The sequence below is a fragment of the Temnothorax curvispinosus genome, unplaced genomic scaffold (assembly GCF_003070985.1).
Source record: "Temnothorax curvispinosus isolate PA1 unplaced genomic scaffold, ASM307098v1 QBEX01007069.1, whole genome shotgun sequence".
Lineage (NCBI taxonomy): Eukaryota > Metazoa > Arthropoda > Insecta > Hymenoptera > Formicidae > Temnothorax > Temnothorax curvispinosus.
The window spans coordinates 14,421-36,269 of NW_020216849.1; the positions used below are offsets into that span (position 1 = coordinate 14,421).

The 21,849-nt window shown below is 36.2% G+C and overlaps 1 protein-coding gene across 1 annotated transcript; it reads right to left on the minus strand.

Moving 5' to 3' along the window:
- Nucleotides 1–8,325: 8,325 nt before the first annotated feature.
- On the minus strand, nt 8,326–20,599 carry LOC112456660. The gene is made up of 4 exons (XM_025019351.1): nt 20,243–20,599; nt 19,911–20,181; nt 19,468–19,819; nt 8,326–8,434 (listed from the first exon to the last, which is right to left on the minus strand). The coding sequence occupies exons 1-4, from the start codon at nt 20,594–20,596 to the stop codon at nt 8,422–8,424; spliced, it is 990 nt and encodes a 329-aa protein (XP_024875119.1). The 5' UTR covers nt 20,597–20,599; the 3' UTR covers nt 8,326–8,421.
- Between the last annotated feature and the right edge of the window lie 1,250 nt (nt 20,600–21,849).

Below are 21,849 nucleotides of genomic sequence, written 5' to 3' on the forward strand. Positions count from 1 at the left end.
ATACGCCGAAAGAATATCATTTCGAATTATGTTACACTTCTGACTTAGGGCCTAAGCAGAAAAGCTGTCTTGGCAGTGTTTTGTCTTATACTGTACAGCATTGTGCGTTAGGGCCTAAGCAGAATGGCTGTCTTGGCAGTGTTTTATGCCTCAAGTCTTTTAGCGTTTTTCTTTGGCAGAACTGGTGCGCACTCAGTGCACATTAAAGCCGTTGTACACAAATCAACGTAATGTGTATGTTTAATATAAACGAGTTAAATCATGAAATCCTCAATATTCTTTATTGCACTATTTGGTAAAATATGTACTGGGTATTTTATCAGTCGAAATATTTGCATTTTACTTTAAATATTAGAGATTAAATCACTGTACAACGGCCTTAATGCGCACTGAGTGCGCACCAGTTCTGCCAATGAAAAACGCTAAGTCTTTGTCTTTGTCTTATGTAATGCACAATGCTGTACAGTATTGTGCGTTACATAAGACAAAGACTTAAGGCATAAAACACTGCCAAGACAGCCATTCTGCTTAGGCCCTTACATAAGACAAAGACTTAAGGCATAAAACACTGCCAAAGACAGCCATTCTGCTTAGGCCCTTACCAACCAAACAGTTGTCATGTGATTTGCTGTATGCGCGTGCGGCCACTGAGCATGCGCATATGGCCACAGGGCATGTTCGTAGTCGCTACATCTCGTCGGTATGACAGATCTCATAACCTAATAGTCGACAACTTTAACCATGGTGGAAGTAACAAGGTGTGCTATTTTCCCGACGAGTTTTCGTCACGTTTTGCGCAGCCCCAAGTTTCCGCCATCTTGAAAATAGTAACTGAGATCAGTTATACTAGATTCTAGTATCTAGATTAGGTTATACAGTTTTGCAGCAGTGAGCTCTATCCATAGATAATTATACAGTTTTATGAATATAAACAATTGTCTTTAAAATGCCGTCGTGTTCATTTAAAACATGTAAAAATACGTCACGAAAGAATAAAAATGTACGATATTTTTCATTTCCAAAAAATAAAGAAATGATTGAGAAATGGAAAACATTTTGCAAAGAGAATGTCAATCCAAACAACGGTATGTATATAATAGTACTGACAGTTCGTAAATAAAATTTAACAAATTAATAATAACAAAATATAATAAAGTTGATGAAATATATTTTTTCAAATTTGTTTATCTAGCTCGGATTTGTTCTCAACATTTCCATTCTTCACAATACAAAGATCGATCCTTTTTACGCAAGTTACTACCGAACTATAGCCCTGTAAAGTCTCGGAAATTAAAATCTGATGCAATTCCAATGGAATTTGCAGAGGACAACGCAACTGTGATAGAAAATGATTTGAGTATGTATTAACTTTTTAAAAAAAAGGTAAAAAAAGGCGCCAAGTACACGCATAGTAGTGTATATGTATTATGTTGTTACCCTGTTATGTTGTTACCTCGAAAAAAACAAAGTGGTAGTATTATACCTCCAAATAGCTTTACCCTGTACATCCATCCTCAGTCCTATTACTCGTGTCCGAGCGTGGTGACTTCTCTTCATATACATGTGTTGCGCACGTGGATTATACACAATGTATATGGAACCTACAGTTTAACGCCGATTTCGAACGGCAATTTTTTTTTAGAGAAGTTTTCTTGGCAAGACATACTCTCGGTGGTTTGCCATTGCCTGCCGAGAGGAGAACGAGCGAATAAAATTTTCTAGCTCTACCGGGAATCGAACCCGGGACCTTTGGCTCAACAGACCAGTGCGCTGTCTACTAGGCCACGCTGTACATACTGTTTATAAAATGCGTAATACTACAAAAAGGCGTGATATCCGTACAAAATTACCTTTTAAAAAAAAAGGCACCAAGTACACGCATAGTAGTGTATATATGTTGTTACCTCGAAAAAAAAAAAGAAAGTGGTAGTATTATACCTCGAAAAAATCTAAGTAACAAGTGGTAGACGTAATCTTTATATCTCGAAAAATCTCGAAAAAATCTAAGTAGTAGTATCTTTATTTCCGAAAAATTATAACCCAAGTGATAGGGGAGACCGGGGCTAAGCCGACACTATTTTTTCAAAGGCAATTTTTAATATTTAATTAAAATTTTTGGCAAATTCAATGGTATATATTTAAAGAGTGTTTCTTCAGGTACAAAATTGATTCAGGAAGTTTTGCTGTACGTCGCTTTGTTTTGCCGTCAGGAAAGGAAAAGTGACGCGAAGACAAATTTTCAAATTGAAAAATGCCGGGGTAAACTCGACACTTCGCCTGATCGACACAATTTGATCTGGAACTTATTTTTTATTGTTTGAAACTAAAAATACATTGTTTATCGTGTATTTAGAAAGTACAAAAATTTGGAATTAAGTAAAACAATCATTGGAAATAATAAGAACAAAAATTGTTGAACTTTTAATTGTTTTCATCTAAACTCATGTCTAAAAAACAATTTATGCAAGTAAATTCGCAATCAGACGTGCGCACACATTTGTCATGGGCCATATGGCTGCATGACAAGTATAGTTTGTTATTGGGAGCCGATCAAATGGCGTGATGTCGACTTTGCTCCAAACGTCATTTTTCAATTTTGTCATTCCAAAAATATAAAAATTTTGAAAATATGCAAAAACCATTATCGGATTCGTATAGAGCATCGAATTTTCCATCAACTTTTAATTATTTTCATCTAAATTCATGTCTGAAAAACAACTTATGCAAGTAAATTCGCGATTACACGTGCGCACACATTTGTCATGGGCCATATGCTGCATTACAAGCATCGTTTATTATTGGGAACTAATAAAACAGCGTGTCGACTTAGCCCTGAACGTCGTTTTTTACTTTTGTTACTCCAAAAATATAAAAATTTTGAAAATATGCAAAAATTATTATCGGATTTGTATAAAGCATCGAATTTTCCATCAAAATTACTTACCGGTAGATTCGCAAGAGTAAAGCTCGATGAAAGAGTAGACATTTTCGAGAGATCAGAAAAATTACTTTTTACTATCAAAAACGCTTATGTCGCGTTAAAAATTACACTATAACTTAGAATGTTACCAAATTCCGTTGATAATACTGACACATAAAGACGCATTTACAGTAGGAAAGGCAAGTTTCTACGATAGATTTAAATTGGCAAAAAGCCTAGTGTCAAGTTAGCCCCGTTGTCGGCTTAGCCCCGGTCTCCCCTACACATCACAAAATTATGTTACCTTATCAAAAAGAAGAGTCGCGCTTCAAGTGATCTATTACAATTACAAAAAAGAAATGATATCTCTTTAAATTACAGCGCCAATTACAGAGAGAACATATATATTGCCTCAAAAAATAATTGTTGCAGTACTTTGAAAAATCTTTACATTGTGTCAATTAGAATTACATTTCTACGTATCTGCTGTACAGCAACATTTCAAATTTTATGTATCTGTTATCTATTTGAAATATAAAATGCTGTGCGGGAGCAATGTGTGATCCTATGAAATATCACAGCAACATAACGGCAACAGCTCGAATTTTGAATCAGACGATTTTAGATCGCAGCATAAGTTGCCAACAAGTTGTTGGCAAGTTGCTATACAAAATTGTTATATCGTGAAGGCATTAACTTGCCGACAAATGCGGACTCAGTTGCCACAATTCTGATAGCAACACATGCCAACAACAATGCAGACACGTTGCTATCTAGATATAGATCCTCTGTTAAGCATTTAATAGGCGTTTACGGCTACGGAATGCTTCGAAGCATTCCTTTTCTCCTTTCTTTCAATGAAAAAAGAAGGAGAAGAAGAACGTTTCAAACCATTTGTAACGTCAAGTGGACCGCAGCCTACTTTTATCATGGGAAACTGCATATGCAGCCTCTATTGAGCGTTTAACGAGCGTTTACTCTTGTCGTTAGAAGAATAATTTTTATTAATGATAATGGAGGTTTCGAAACCGAATCTATACTTTTTGCCTCTCAGGGGGTCTGCTTATATACGCTGGATGTATTTTAAATGCGACAAAGATGCGCTACTTATATAGCGGCGTTGTTGGAAGAGCGTTTGCTGAATGGAGGAAAAACGCTCGTGTTACAGCGTCGGGAAAAGCGTTTCCAAGCCGTTTGCGTAAACGCCCTATAATTCGCCGCATTGAAAAAGTGTTTGTTGAACGGAGAAAAAACACTTTTGTCTTACGGCGTTGGGAAAAGCATTTGCTAAACGTTTGAAAAGTCTGACAACAAACTCTCTGCATGAAAGTGAATCAGCGTTTACTAAAGATGCTCTGAAAAGCGTCTCCTCAACATTGCAGAACTTTCACGAAACGTTATATATAGCGTTTGATAAGCGTTTTAAAAGCGTTTAAAACCTAACGACGTTGTGTAAGCGTTCTTAGAAAGTTTGAAAGCGTATAAACTTTTAAAAAACCTTCATCGAACGGTTGTCAACGCTTCTTATTTTCGCCAGGGATGTATGGGGCAAAGTCGGTATAATGCTACAGACGCTAAGTGATTTTCGTACGTTTGAGGTGAAATATTGGAAAATTAGTGTGACGCGCAGAGACGCTTGTATATTGGGGAAAATTTTGGATAATTTTAATAAGATTTTCAGGCTGAATAAAAGCAGAGATTACCCTATAAGCGCGTAATATTATTTAATATTAAGTAATATTTTAGGCGTAATTTTAGAACATTAAATACAATATTCTAGTAATATTAATAGATAGTTATATGTTCGCTCCTGATAATATTATATAAATATTATACGAATATTATATGAAATAATATTATTTAATGTTATAAAAATATTTTAAATTTTCGGGAATAAACTATCAAACAAATAAACTATTTTTAATTTAATAATTAAAAAATTTATTAATATTTAATAAATAATAGTTCTAAAATTAATGTTACAAATGGTTATAAATATTATTTATTAATCAGTGTGAGGGATATGTGAGAATATATGAAAAAAATTATAAATTTTATTATTTTTATTAAATAAAATCTTTGTTTATAATTTTGTATAAATATTTGAATATTATAATAATATCCAAGGAATATTTTATGAACGTTAATTTGTTAGTATAGATCAGAATAATATTCTAAGAACTTTTTTATAATATTCCACTGATATTAAAACAGTATACCTATACTAAAGGATATTATGTGAAGTGGACATATAACATCAACAGAATAATCCTATAATATTAGAAAATATTATATAATATTCTCGGAATATTATAACAATGTTATTTTAATTTTTAATAGATAATATTAATACAATATTCTAGGAATATTGTGTGCTTATAGGATACCTCCTTAAAAATTAAACATTAATAAACACAATACGCATTAATAAGTTTTTTTTTTTTCTCCCAATTGCAATACTATTCCGGATAGCCAAATCTGTCGAGATTAATAGTGTCGTAGATTTTGAGAGAGAGAAAGTAGCCGTTACAAATTTTGTCAATAGAATATCAGCAGAAATATAACAGAATCTGCTAACTGAATATAATGGCAGATTGACTGCAAAAACTAAACAAAATCTGCTGTTTCATATTTAAATAATGTATTTAATTTATAAATGTTTATGAAATGATAAATCGGTTTCTGCCTATAATTTGCTGTCAGATTATTTGGGCAAGTTCCGCCGATAATACACAAGTTTAATGCAGACATAGATGATACCGGATGTGTTGTAATATCTGAGTAAATCTGCTGCCAATCTGTTGTTATACAGGTAGTTTCCTTAATGAAGTACTAATAAAAATATATCTCCGTTTCATCTAAAAATCAATATATCGGTCATAAAACTCTCAAAGAAAATCAATTAAAAATCTTGAAAAAAATGACGTTAATCAAAGTATTTTTCTTTTCGAGTATATCACTTTTCCCCTATATAATCTTTTCGTATCATTAAAAGTAAAAAAGATATTTCAGAAGGTCAAATTAAACAAAACAACTTTCCCGATAAGAAAATTGCGCAAATATTGTACAATAATTGCATCATTTCAATTGAGAGGAATTTCACAATTATTGTGCTAATTCTTTATAACACAGCGTTCTTAGGCAACATAAAATTTCTGATTGATATTTGCACAAAAAAGAGAAAGAGAAATTCAATTTTAGGTTTAAATTTTGCACAATTATTTTGTCATTTAGAAGCAAAATCACTCCAGCACACTTCAGCAAACACCAATATGTAACAGTTATGTATTATATTATTGTTATATATATGTATACCATCGTTCATTATATTTTACGTAGGAGAAAGGATGCCATCTATCGACGACCCAACAAACACAGAATATGCTATGTAATTATCTACAGGACTAAGGCCTGGTTGTACCAACGTCGCATAACATTTAAGCTTAGCTTAACTCACTCTTCGTCTCTTTCTAAGGGCCAGTTCCACAAATGTCGGTTAACTCTTAACCTCAGGTTAACTTATCCTTTGTTTCTTTCTAACGTCCCCCTTAGAAAGAGACGAAGAGTAAGTTAACCTAAGGTTAAGAGTTAACCGACATTTGTGGAACTGGCCCTAACTGTCCTCTTAGAAAGAAACGAAGAGTGAGTTAAGCTAAGGTTAAATGTTATGTGACGTTGGTGCAACAGAACCTAACACATAATAAAACTCAAATATATTTCACAATTATTTCGCTATTATTTTGCAATTTCTTTCCAAATTTAATTTTGTAAATATTCCGCTAAAATAGTTCCTCATATCGATCGCTGCTGTCTTGCTGAAATACTATTTAGAAATAAATTGTGCAAATATTTATCAATATTTGCACAAAATATTGAGACATAATTGCAGCATATCCAGTTTTATCTAGATTTCATCATATGATGTTATAAATATTTTCCGATCGAGGTTGTATATAATTATTTCAAAAATGTATGATTCTCTAAAAGATTATAATGATGCTAGATCTGTCGATATTTTCAGAGTTACATTATGATATAAAGATTTATATATATATATGTATAACAGAAAGAGAATGGGGAGAAGGAAGAGAGAGAGAGAGAGAGAGAGAGGAGTCTAAAAAAAAATACCTAAAAGATCTCTCACGTTTGTTTCTTCGCCAGTTGCGTTACCAGTTAGTATAACGCCGTCAGCTAAAAAAAATTCGGCAGCTTTTACCGTTTCCAACAAACTCACATCGGAAGTGATTACGTGGGAGCTGTAATAATACCAGAGAAAATTAACAAAAAATAATATATTTACGCTGAGTTATTTTCGTATAGAGTTATGACGTAAGAGTCGTATAATATAAACCGTATTGAAGGAAATCATACAATTTTGAGCATATTCCATTTTATTTTAAATTATTTTAAAAATGTTTACTATAATTTCATTTACAAATTGTAATTTAAGATGCAGTCAAAGAAAAAAAATTCCATTTGTGATTCTTTTTTATAAGTAAAAAATTTGTTTTTTCTTTTTTCTTTTCAAACTTGCGAAAAACAGAGGAGAGGACAGAGAGAAGAAAGAAAGGGAAAAGAAAGACATTTAAATTGTTTCAAAATCTTATACCTATGTTTTTTTTTTACGTCAACGAAAACGAGAACGTTGTCTGCGTCGATTTGCCTTCTGTATCTTAATAAAGTTCCAGCATTTGAATCAATAAAGCCTTCATCAGCCACATGGGAGAAGACAAATCCTTCAGCCCTAATAAATTGCAATCCTGCAGCTTTGGCAACCGCGATCGCTTCCTTGTTGCATCCTGCGAGAATCTACAAAAAGTGATACTCGACTGATTCCATAATAACAATTTATTTAAACATACTACTGTATTAAGTATATATATAATTTATAATCACTAATTTATCATCAAATTTAATATTAATACAATGATTGAAAAACATTAAAAGCATTAAGAAATAGTATTAATATTAATAAATAATTCCATACATTTTATGTTACTAAAAATTTGTTACGCTCAAAAATTCATTATATGCTCAAAAAATTCTATTAAATATTTTTTATAGTATAAATACATTAAATAAAACAAAATTAAAAAATAAAATTGCCACTAATAAATTAGATAAACTTAATAATATAACTAATCTTACAAAAAAAATACATACAAAAATTTTATAATTTAATTTTATGATTTAATATAAAGTTTTATGCAATTAAGAAAAAAATGTGAAATCGACACAAGTCAACATGTTTGACATCGATAAATTTAATATGATTGTTCAAACTTATCGTCAAATAAATCGACGAATTCAAAACAAATAGAAAACAAGATGGAAAGATTTTAACAATTGTTTAACAACGCCGAACTTGTATACCTGAATGCCACACGTAATATTTTGTGGCGTGATTTTTCTAATTTCTGTGCAAATTCTAGTCATCATAGTTGTAACTTCCGGCGATATATCTTTTTGTTTAATATAAGGAACATCATGCATATTTTCAATCAGAATACCATCCTGAAAAGTACATTGGTATTCATTTCTTTTTCAAAAAATTACCTACTAATATAATGTTAGAAATAACCTAGTAAGCAAACTGCCCACAGTAAGATAATAAATTGGTAGATTCGCTTAGGTATTACAACAGATCCGGTACTATCTGGGTCCGCATGAAACTCGTGTTTTGCCGGTACGACCTGCTGATATAATCTGACAGCAAATTGTCGGCAGAAACCGAACAGAATTTATCATTTCATAAACATTTATAAATAAAATACATCATTTAAGTATGAAACAGCAGATTCTGTTTAGTTTTTGCAGTCAATCTGTCATTATATTCTGTTAGCAGATTCTATATTATTTTTGCTGACATTTTCTATCGACAAAATGTGTAGTACACTTTCGAGAACAAAATTTGTTCTCGACAGATTTGGCTATTCGAGAACCTATATATCATTATTAGAGATAAATAGGTAAAAAAAATGATAACAATTTATTGCTTTGTTACTACATTATTCAATTTTAGCCGTATCTTCACTATATCTTCGAATAAATTTTACAAATATGATATACAGTGTGTTTTGTTTTAATTTTACCAGGCAAATATCTCAGAAAATATGGAAGATACAGAAAAACGTTTCAGACAAAAGTAGGATATCAAGGGGGACAGATGATAAAAATATGGACTTGAGCTTGCGTGATCTTTTCAATGACAGAACAATGTGATCGATGTTTTCTTAAATGAAATCCTTCATTTTTATTGTAATATATTTTTGTAGCCCTTGTTGAGACGTTTTCAAAACAATATAATAAAGCTATCTTTTATTAAGAATTTCCTGAGATATTTTATATTTTGTCATGATACTTTTAATATAAAATATGAATTATCTCGTATTCACTTTTTGATGACTTTACCTTGATACTTTTATACGTAGAATAATGAAAGGAATCGAATAATAATATTAATTTTTACATTTGCAATTTTGTAAAATTGAATGCGTTCACAAAATGTAATCAAATTTTTTAAAATAATTTTTTCTGTTTCTTTTTTTAAAACAATTGATTTCTTTTATTTCTACGTATAAAAGTATTAAGGTAAAGTGTGCTTTGAAAACGGCTCGACCAGAGCTACAAGAATATGCAATAAAAATGGGGAATTCCATTTAAGAAAACAGCGATTACATTGACCTGGCATTGAAAAGATCAATCCATATTTTCATCATCTGTCTCCCTTGATATCCTATAACATTTGTCCGAAATGTTTTGCCGTATTTTTCATATTTTTCGAGATGTTTGCCTGGGGAAATTAAAACAAAACACACTATATAACATTACTTCTATAATTCTATAATTTCTTTATATAAAATTCTAATTTAAAAGTACATATAAAAGTAAAATTTAAATGTTTGCAAAATGACAGATTGATGAATTCTGTTGTGATTATATCGCAGACTCTACCGATGTGATTATATTGTCCGCATCAGAATTCGGACACGTATGATTTCGGATCTCTTGTGATATCTAAGCAAATCTGCTGCCAATTTGTTGTCATACTGCAGGCAAATTGCTTATATACTGAATAGTTAGAACAAATTACAAAACAATTTAGAAACTTGCACATTACTTCCTCATCATTACAGATCGCTACCATTACTCCTATTTTATTTTGCTCACAAAGCTCCTCTTATGAGGAAACTTGTATTTTATTTGATGCATATTTATTAGTATTTATTAGTTTGGCTTCCTCATAGAGGAAGCTTTATGAGCGAAATAAAATAGGAACAATGGTAGCGATCTGTACACGGACAAAAAAAATTATGTTGTATCAAAAGCATCATTTTTTGTATGAGCAGCATCAGTGTTATTGAGATAAAATTTATTGATTTGATAAGATTTATTTATCAAATCTTCAAGAATTATATATGAAATAGGGGTAGAAAAGACTAAACAATTTAATAAAATTATAAATAGCCCGATAGCTCAAAATTGGTGGAAGTTAGAGCAACCACGGACATTTCTCAAAAAATTCAAAATTTTATAAAGAAAGAACGCTTTTATCGATTATCGTCAAATTCAATACCAATACCTTTTTTTAATAATACTGGTAATTATTTACAATAACTAACACAGCTCGGATTACTTTGACCTTGACATATGTTGTCAAGGTCACCCTCCTGAGTGACCTTCAGAAGGTTTTAGCCGCCGCGGCGGTCATTATGTTTATTAAAAAGTTATAAACAAGTTATAAACAAAAAAGTTTGAAAAATATAGCAGCTATTTTGAGTATTGGAAAGCATAAATGACTGAAATAACTGGTGCACATTTGTGCAATAAGTTAAAGTGAAACAAAATATACTTGTCTCACTCTAATTTAATTGTATTACTGATGTGCACCACTTCAGGAAGTTCTTCAAAACGGAACACACGTATAAATGTTTTTTCAATGACCACGTTCAGCAGAACGTTTTGCAACTGTTGGAAGTTTTCTAAGCTCAGATTTGTCCGATGACAAATAGATTAAGACCAGTAGGACAAAATTAATTTAAGTAAATAAGTGGATATATGTGCATGGATAAAATGATTTATTTATATATATATAGATTTATATATATATTGTCACGACTTTTTACCCGTTCGGGCGCAAAGCCGGATCAAAAGGGAGTTGCGGGAGAGTAGGATGTCAGGCCTCTCCGACGGATCTCTCGCACGAACCGAATTTCTAACGCGAACGTGAGTGTTGGGCGCCAGACGCGGTATCCCGCGTCCACTAACGCGAAATTTATCACAAATTATCGAAACGTTTATCGTAATTAAACGGCGTGCGAGAAATCGACCAGCTCGGCGTATTACTCAGGGACGAAGGTGATATAGGGCAGCGCGAATTGTGACGGGCGACACAGAAATTACGAACTCAAACAATTAATAACAAAAGAGATTAACATTTATTGCCAAGAAAAAAAAACAATTAGCTCACGAGATTGCTCTAATAAATTAAAGAACCGTTGATTCACCTCTCACAAAAGCGAAATCATATAGACGTGAATAATCGTGAGCGTGAAAGAATAAATCAAAAATCGTTACAACCAGGAAAATAATAACTCCGAAAACAAGTCAAATTTTCACGCGATCTCAGACGCCAAGTTTACTCCAGAAAGTACGCAGGATCGCGATTGTTCAGAATGCTGTCGCCAGGAGAGAGTATCCCCGAAATACGAGACGCAATATAACACAACGACGGGCCAATAATCAAGCCCGAACGCGACAGATAACGCGAAATATTTAGGTTTTATCGCGCCGAGGAAATCATCAGCGCGAGAAGAATATCGTACTCAATCTAACGAATTTTTACGGGACATACGCCCTACGCAAAAGAGTACTTAATTCAACGCGAAAGAAAGAGTATTCTCCGAGGAGAATAGCGCTAAGCCAGAGCGAGACTACACAACGCAATAATGTCTTGACGGACTTACAGACTAACGCGAAATAAACTAAATCTAACGCAAGAGATGACGAACTTACATACTAACGCCATGTACAACTAAATCTACGCAGGGGAAAATATCTACACGAGGAAAACGCGAATTTGACCGCAAGCACACGAGATTACGGAAACGGCGTAACGCAAAAGAATCATTCTCGACGAATAAACTACGATCACGAGAGTCGCGCGTGACGCACCGCCGGGTAATACGCGATCGCGACCACAGATACCGTAAGAATGTTCGCGAATTACCGAATCGAGATATCTATCGCGATCTCCAGGACTTTCACTCGATGAGTACTATTCACTGGCCACGAGACCATTCCAAAGCCCTTCGCTCTCGCTCTCGATCGCAGATGCAAAATTACGAGATCTCAATTACGCGAGTACTTTAGGCGAGAGCGTGGCCCGGAGGGCGGTGTCGTGGCTTACATTACTACCGTCTATTACGAGGCAACCTCACCGGTAAGATACTTCCTCGGTCGGGGTTGTCCTCTCCGCCGTCACCAAAAGCCGTCGCGAGAGAATCAGGCACCAAGTGCGCAGCAAGAGTCGGTCGAGAAGCGCTCAAGAAAGCCGTGCGTGTCGTCCCGAGGGTGGCTCAAGAATGATCGCGGAAGTGCGCTCGATAGAGGCGTCGATCTAACGCCCCTAGCGGGACATGCGCGACCCTTCCGCGCGATAAGCGGACCAATTGGCGATGAGCTCGCAAGCTCGTGTGGGAGCCGCTAGCAGGGTTATCGACCGTGGATTCGGCGGGGCGTTCGAACGTGCCCTTCGCGCTCGCGGGGTCCTTCCAGGTTTCCCCGTTGTAGTAGGCAAGGCGATGACTCCCGCGGTGTCCTCTGGCTCGACTCGGGGGCGGTGGCCATCCACCCCCAGAGTCCGTCTGGCCTCGGAGGACTGCAGACAGGCCCGGCGCCGGGCCCCTGCGATGCACAGGTTCGCCTGCCGTTGCTGGCGCGCAGCGCGCGCGTCTCACGTCGTCCCTCGCTTAGTAGCGGTCCTCGTAACTCGGGCTCCTCGCCCTCGACATCTCGCTTTCGGTCCTTGTGATTCCGTTTATCATCCGGCTCTCCTGGTACTCCTCGTCATCTTCAGTGTGGCGTTGGAACTCCAACTCGACGGGGTGAGGCGCCACGCAATATCGCAAGAAAAAAAAAAACAATAATGAATATTTGAATCGCACTTTAATACGCCCCTGGAGATCGAAGGTTGATTCGTGAGCCGTCCTCGGGCGCGCAATCCGCGCCTTGTGACGGCGGCGGAGCGCTGCCACGCCGCGGCAAAACCGCAACGTCACAATATATATATAATAACTTTAATAGCCTTTTTTGAAACATTTAAATTTATATTGCACTAATTATTGCATAAAATAAATTATTTTATCCATGCACATATATCCACTTATTTACTTAAATTAATTTTGTCCTACCGGTCTTAATCTATTTGTCATCAGACAAATCTGAGCTTAGAAAACTTCCAACAGTTGCAAAATAAACGTTCTGCTAAACGTAGCCATTGAAAAAACATTTATACGTGTGTTCCGTTTTGAAGAACTTCCTGAACTGATGCACATATCAGTAATTCAATTAAGTTAGAGTGAGACAAGTATATTTTGTTTCACTTTAACTTATTGTACGAATGTGCACCAGTTCAGGAATTTCTTCGAAAAAGGCGTCATAGATGGTATATGTATAAAGCTTCTAGAACATTCTCACGCATACCTGGCAAAAATTACCGTTAGAAACAGTTAGAAACAGATAGAATTTCTGACGATATGTAACGGAATCCTATCCTCTGTAACTGTAAGCTTGAAAAGAAAATTCTAGCCCTATCCGTTTCTGTAAGCAGCACTATTGTATCTGCAAATACAGACAGAAAATGTAACGACGTATAACTGTATCTAATGGAAATCTATCGGCATACAGCATCTATAAGCTTTTGCAATAGAAAAACTTGTCTGTTTTTGTCCGCATTCTGTACGCATCAGATGCTGACGGTATATCTATCCGTAATTGCGGATACCGCATCCATCTGCATCTGTACGCAATGTCGACCTATAGGAATTTGTCTGCAACTACGGATACGAATCCTGTCTGTTTCTGTCCGCATTCTAGTACGCATCAGATGCTGACGGTATCTATCCGTAATTGCGGATACCGCATCCATCTGCATCTGTACGCAATGTTGACCTACAGGAATTTATCTGCAACTACGAATACGAATCCTGTATGTTTCTATCCGCAGTCTGTACGCATAAGATGCTGACGGTGTATCCGTAATTGCTGATACCGCATCCATCTGCATCTGTATGCAATGCCAATCTATAGGAATCTGTCTGTAACTATACGGATACGATTCCTGCCTGTTTCAGATAGGAGTTGAATTTTTTCTTCAACATTGCTGTTAGAGCGAACAGGATTTCGTTAGATATTACCAGCAACTATATCAGCGACTATATAACGCAACGCGGGTGCCCATATCGGGGGCGAGAAGTCGCGGCCGCCGGCAGTCAGAACGCGTCCTTATTGTCTGGGTGATTATGTTCGTAAATCGTAATCGTCGTTGTGAACCGTGTCGTGTTGCGTAGCGGGACGAGTCCGGCGTGAGCCTCACGTGATCGCGCTGTGACACGGGGCGTCTCCGTAGCCACGTTTTTTGGGACTCGCGTAACCGGGAGGTTCGCGGTCGTTTCGGGAATCGCGTAATCAGGAGATTCGCGAGGAATTCGGGACTCGCGTGATCGTGCGATCCGCGGTCGATTCGGGGCTCGCCCACGCGCGTGAGCGGGGCGGCCATTCCGGCTTTGTAAAGTGGCCTCGTGCGCGTGTAATTTAAGGCCACCGGCGTTTCGTGTACATAAGAAGTCGGCACCGAAGCCGTTAGCGTTGCGTATGACTCGTTCGGTTATCTTGTGTTAGTTGTAAGTAAATGTTAATTGTAAGTGAACTGCGTTCCAGCGAGGGGAAGCGGCCCCTCCGCGTAAAAATAAGTCGCGCGTACCGCGAGATTCAGGGAGGGAGTAATCGTACGTAGAGCGATGCCGCGAGAGTAAGGGTGGATTCCATGGGACTTATGTCGGGAAATATTAGAGCGAAATCGAGCGGGATCGCTACACCACTTGGCGAGGACGTGCCTGTGGCACCCGTGGCGTAACTTTCCGCGCCCGCTTGGACCTGCTGTACTACGCTTAAAATTCTCTGGCATGTTTACCTGTGTTTACCGTTCCACTGCCTTAAATATATTATTTTCTTGTTATGGACCTGTGATTCGAGTGTGTTAATTGCGCCACGCTATCTCTCCTCTTCCACCCGCGATTAATCGACGAAACTCACGCCTGAGAAAACTGCGATGCGTATATCGTGGTGTGAGGAATCGCACCTGGCGCCCAACAAAATTCAGTCGAGCTACCATCAGGGTTTCGGAGAGAATTATCGCGATCCCGGAAAAATAATTATAGACAGCTTTAGGGGCCTTTAATAAAGAAAAGCAACGGCGCGCTCCGGCCCGGCTGGCGAGACCGGGCGGACATCGTCGTTGTCGTCACAGTACATGTATTTGCAGTAATAAGAAATGAATAATATGCATTTGCAGTTAGAAACGGATAGAGCGGGCAAATCATAATTGCATGCAAATGCAGATAGATATCCTGCCTGGTTTTGCAATCAGATGCCGATAGACATTTAAAACTGGTTGCGTATAGAAACGGATAGGATTCGTAATTACGTTTGCGCATAAATTCGGATAAGTTCCGTTCCGTTAGGAATCAGTTAGATGCAGTTAACCTTTCCTACCGTCTTTGCGTACACAGGCTTATAGAATCTGCAACACTTTTCATCTGTTTCTATCCGTAATTGCAAGGAAAGAAACGCATAGTAAAACAGTCAGAAACGGATAGAATGCACGTTCTATCCGTTTCTAACGGTAACTTTTACCAGGGATGTCTCAAAGACGTCATAAACACGTTCAATAGACGTAAAAAGTAGGAATTTTAAATGTCTTTATCGAAAATGTTTTTATCATTAAAACAAAACGTTTCTATAATAGGTTTTTAAACGTTATTTTATCGGAAAAAAAACATTTCATTGAACGTTTTTTGAATGTACATTTTTACTCATGAGAAACGTTTCTAAAAATCGGTTATAAAACGTTTCGGAAAAACGCTTGTAAAACATTTCTGAAACGTGTATGTGCTACCTGGGTTTTATGATAATATGTTAAGTAGTATGTACAAGAAGCTTATTTATGCATGACTGTGAAAATAAGTGCAATTTATTTGTATTTTCTGCCTATTGAATTCAGCGAAAAATCGTAGCCATTAGCGATTTGTTAATTAGCATCACTATATAATAAAACAATCTTATCTATCAAGAGACACGGTAGTGTCTCGCGCCAAGTACACGCGGAGCGAGACCGACCGTGACTCTTTTACGCGACGCGACGGGTTGCGAGTACCCGAGATGTTGAGATCTCGATAACGAGTGAACGGATCAAGTTCTAAGTAGGCTTGATCGATAGCTTGGGGTCCAATTAGGGAGGGGTTTCTCTTATATTATTCCGCTACGTGCCCTACGAGCGGAGATATTGCGACGCAAAGTCCAAATATGAAAATTTATTTTTAAGTTACTCCTCCTCCTCCTCCTCCTAACGCCGCGACATATCTATCAGAGAAACGTCACTTTCACTTTTTCGCCGCTGGCGGCGCAGGTATCGCCAGTTTCGATATCGCGCGCGTATTTCGAAATTAGGTCGATAGACTTATCGGTCAGGAGGAAGATTTCTATTTAGGCAAATAGGGTCCAATTTGTAAAAAATAAGTTATTTAAAAAAATTATTTTCATGAACCTTATATTTGTTCAAATTGAATGGAACGACTTTAGAACGATATTAACAATGTAATTTTTTAATATAAATTATTAAAACTGCTTATATATATAAAAAGAGAGGGGATAAAACGCGCTGTGATTGATTGAGACCGCGTGTGACGTCATTATTCAGTAATTTCAAATTTTTGCTATACGGTATTTTATGTATTTACGTATTTACCGATTGTTTTGTTGCAATGTGGCAAAAAAATAACACAGGATTTGTTAAAGCACAGTCGGATAACTTACCCAAAGTAACAGTATTAATGGTTTCTGATTTTTTTGCTGAAAGTGATGTGTTTAATATCGCAGAAACTCGTGGTGTAAAAGCTAAGAAGTAAGTATATTTTTAAAAACTTGCAATAACAGGAAATAAATAGTAAAATTTATAGACAGATACAAGATACAGTATGAAACGATATATCAAAGTGTTATTAACGATATATCAAAGTAATTTGAGTATTATATACAACATATACATGACATAACCTTTAATACACTCTTGTCATCTTGTCGATGTACACTTTGGTAGAGCTGAAGGTGAAAACTACGGCGATCCAGCGGTTGGATATGTGGAATTGAGACGGGAAAAAAGCTTATGCCATATCAGAGGAAAGGTTTGTCCTGAGCACAGAGTGAACAATAAGGCGTATGCTGTATCGATGCTAGTCAACGAGAAAACTGAGAGGGTCGAATATATTAGGTGCGAAAACTGCGCAGCTTCAGAAGGTAATTATAATTAACGCAGTAAAGAAAACGTTAATTGTGTATATTAACTGTCCAATTCTATGTGATTTAAGGTGGTTGTAAGCATGCCATCGCTTTCCTTATGTGGGTTCACCGTCGAAGCGAAGAGCCTGAACCGACAGCGACGGTCTGCTATTGGAAGAAACCTCGATTGGCACAAGTTGGAGCTAATGTAAGAAGCATGAAAGCAAAAGATTTGCTACCATCAAAACAAACTCCAGTTCTTCCAAACAGTACTAGCTTCTTACAGACTGTATTGCAAGAAATGGAAAAAAGAAATTTTGACTGCCAACTGTCAAGGCATTTTGTCCGTGTAAAATCTTATAGAGATTTATCGATGCACTCATTAATGTTAAAATTTTATAATACCTCTACGTGTAAAGATGCCGATAGTTTTTTGAACTTTGCAAGCTCCGAAATAAATATAGAATCATGCAAAGAAGTTGCAAAGGATACCATTCATCAAAGTGAATCCACATTATGGAAGGAATTAAGATACGGGAGAATAACTGCATCTCGGATATACGAAGTATCGCATTGCAAGACACCACAAGGATCATTAGTTGAGCAAATAATTGGTGCATTCAAAATAAGAGATACTGATGCCATGGAACGAGGCAGACGCTTGGAACAGGAAGTAGTGAAGATATTGGAGAGAAGTCTTCAAATTACATTACACCGTAGTGGATTACTGTTAAATCCAAATTTTCCTGTCATCGGTGCTTCTCCTGATGCAGTAGCCGAAAACTTTGTTGTTGAAATAAAATGTCCGTTTAGTTTAAAATCTGAGGAGAGGTATATCACGAAAGACAATCAGATAGGCAATAAATATTTTGCTCAAATTCAGTTGCAGATGTTTATGCAAAACGTGAAAATAGGTTATTTTTGTATGGCAAAACATGATTTTGAAACTTCACAAAGCATTATGGTAATTTGTGTCAATTATGACGAACAATTCGTAATGGAAATGATAAATAATGCCATGACTTTTTGGAAACAAAATGTTTTTCCGTTGCTTCTCAATGGAGTAGCAAAGTAGAATGTAAGCGAAGGGTTATTATAAAAAATTAATAAACGTGCAAATATTTTCAATATTTATTGTGCTATAAGTGGTAACTGAATATTAATTAAACCTGCGAGCCACAATAATTATATCATCTACGGTGTTTATTGTATCATGATGAATGGTAGAATGAGGCTTTAAAATATTAAATTCTCTTATTCTTCTAATAACTCTTTCTACATGAATTCTTAAGCTAGCGATACGCCGAGTCTCTATCACTTCCTCCTTCGTCGGTTTTGAATTACTCGAAACACTAGGCGGTCGAATTAAAATACATCCTTTTTTTTGTAATAGATGTTCAATGTTTTTGAAACCTCGATCAGCCATGACTGCACAGTTTTTTGGTAGCTCATTTAAATACTGGCTGAGTTCTACGATCGCAGCATCGGATGTCCTCCCACAAAAACCTTCTGATATAAAATTAATAGTTCCATCCGGTGACATTGATATTAAGTATTTTATTGTATTACATTTTTTGTATTCAGACCACGTAACACTTTGATTAATCGCACTGCTAGGCTTCTGAATTTCAATTTCTAAACAATCTATTATAGATTGTACATGACTGTACCGAGCACGAAATGGCAAAGGCAGATTCGATTTGATGGATTGTTTTGAAGGCCAAACTATTAATTGTTTTAAATAATGTGCTACAATAGGGAGAGTTCTTCTAAAAACAGCACTCGCGTTACTAGCACTAACTCCAAAATCATCTCCAATTCTTGCGAATGTATCGTTTAATTTAATTTTAGTGACCGTTAAGCAAATTTCCTCTATACTAATTCCCGTTTTTTTGCTTAAAAGCTGTATAAAAAAGAAGGCATTGTCCGGAATACCCAAGTACATTTTCGGTTTATTTTGAATGGTCGTCATTTTTATATTCCTCGCTAACCTCCTCTGCTCCAATATATTCTGCTTCACTGCCTCTTCGCTTGTTTCCTCAGATGGTAGATATTCATCATCGCAATCATCCAGTGTATCATTGAGAGTACTTGTCACATTCGTGTTGGCCGATGTTGACTCAGATGATGCAATTACATTCTCAGTTTTTTGCTGGCTTACGAGTTTTTTCGTCGAACATGAAGCATCTTGCATCACTGGCACGTTTTGTACATACTTGCTACGCATTGTCTTATGGTCACGCATTTTTACTTGAATACCAACATTCTTGCATTTTGGTGTTGCATCATTGCTCCAATCGATTTCAACAGCAGCCACCTGATGTTGAGTAGTTGAAAAATCATCTGCGGATGAATGATTAATATCTTATTTATACATAGTTTAACTCAATGAAAATTATATGCTCAATAATCATTTTAATATTACTTGAATTACCAATGTTGGTGTCAATATGCAACGACTCGATTGTAATAGGTTCTGTGGATTCACATTCCATGCTACTATCAATTACTGTTTCAGTTTGTAGGATTTCGTTTAAGGTTTCTATTTTCTGGCGCTTCAGAGCTACTGGACGCGTCGGTTTCACATGAGCACGTTGTCTATCAGGTTGACAGTTAAATATCCGAGGTAGTGCACCTTTCTTCAGTCGTACAGATGCATTTGGATCGAGTCGTACTCTCGTATAATTTTCTATATCTTCTTGCAACTATAACGGAATGTCACGATTACGTTTTGTTAAATATATCTATTCACAAAGTTTAACTTACATGGAAATGATCTTGACAGCAAAACAAGCTGGTGCTAAGCGATATCGATGAAGCATCATTCCGTCTTGCGATTTCGAACCATTTCTTCCTAATATCTCCTTTTGGCACCGATACAAAAATTTTTAAAGGCGTAGAAATGGTTTTACTCTTACACAAGGGAACAAAGCACCACTTGTAATTGCGTTTTTTTACTGGATCTTGTACGTAATCTGCATTTTCAGTCATTTTTGATGCTTTCAATACAAACTGTCTACTCGATCTAACCTGTTTACTGAATAATGACGTCACATCGACGACGCCATCAAGGCGCGCGAAAAATTGGGCGTTTAAATCAATCGCAATTTTCAAACTCATTAAAAAAATTATTTAACGATTTTTAAGGAGGTTCTACAGGTACTCTCTAGTCAGTTAAGAGATGAAGAGAAAATCTTCAAATTCGTCGATTCTAAGTATTCATAAAATATTTTCGTGAATTTTGATGACGTTAGAGCTTATATCATACCCATATTAGTCGAAGCGAGGAATAATTAAAAATATCGTGTAAGTGCTCGTTTGACTCTGGCGGCTTATAATGGAAGAAAATGTGGTAACATCGCGAACTTGACAGTTCTGCTCATATGACCGTGGTTATTTCACAATTTCACATAATTCTAGAGCGAGTACTTCTCCGTAAGCGCTCGTAAACGTTAGGTGCTTAAGTTTGAGGTGCTGTCATACTGTGGTGCTGTACTGGCTGTACACTTTTCGCGCGGGTACAGTCGCTGCGACATTGCCAAATCTCCCTTGTTATTCGAAGCACGCTACGTGAACTGTGATATGGCCTGTTTCAATAGCCAATATCACAAAATTTTACGCGATAACCCTTGTTTTTCTCGATATTTCTGAAAAGGTTAGATTAAGATCTATAAGAGCTCCGTTTTTTGAATCTTTGGTAGGTCGCCTTTATATAATTAATATCTCGTTTCCTGTCTCCAAGAGCCCCTCTGCCATATGTAGCTTATGTTAAAAACTGTGATTTCAAAATTCATTTTTGCAAATTTTTACACGGTAACCGATGCTAAAATTTTTCGAGCACTTTTCTCGCATCTCAATTTATACGTCCATAAAGTTTTTTCCAATTTTTAGATACATCCATTATCTGTAGAACCTCCTTAATTACTTTTGTTATTGTAATAGTTGTTTTTACTATCAAAACTTTAATTTAAAATAAAAAACGAAAAATCGTGGAGGACCCTATTAGGTATATACTTATTATACTTATATAATATATATTGAGTCAATTGCTTCATGTTTATCTGGAGAGATTTCGTACCCTTACATCGTATTACCACCGCTGCCGGAAAAGAAGGTTCTCTACGCTTGGCAGAAAGTGCCGCTAGGGAATTTTTAAGTTGATTCTTATGAATCAAGCTTGAATTCGATGTCTAGGTATCCCAGGTTGCCGATGACGAGGTCCAGATAGTGCGCTCCGTAGTTTTCGGTGTCTACGTGTATTAATACCTTTAATTCGATGTCCACATGTCCCAGGTTACCGATGACAAGATCCAGATAATGCGCTTCATAGTTTTCGGTGTCCAGGTGTAATAATACGTTGAATTCGATGTCTA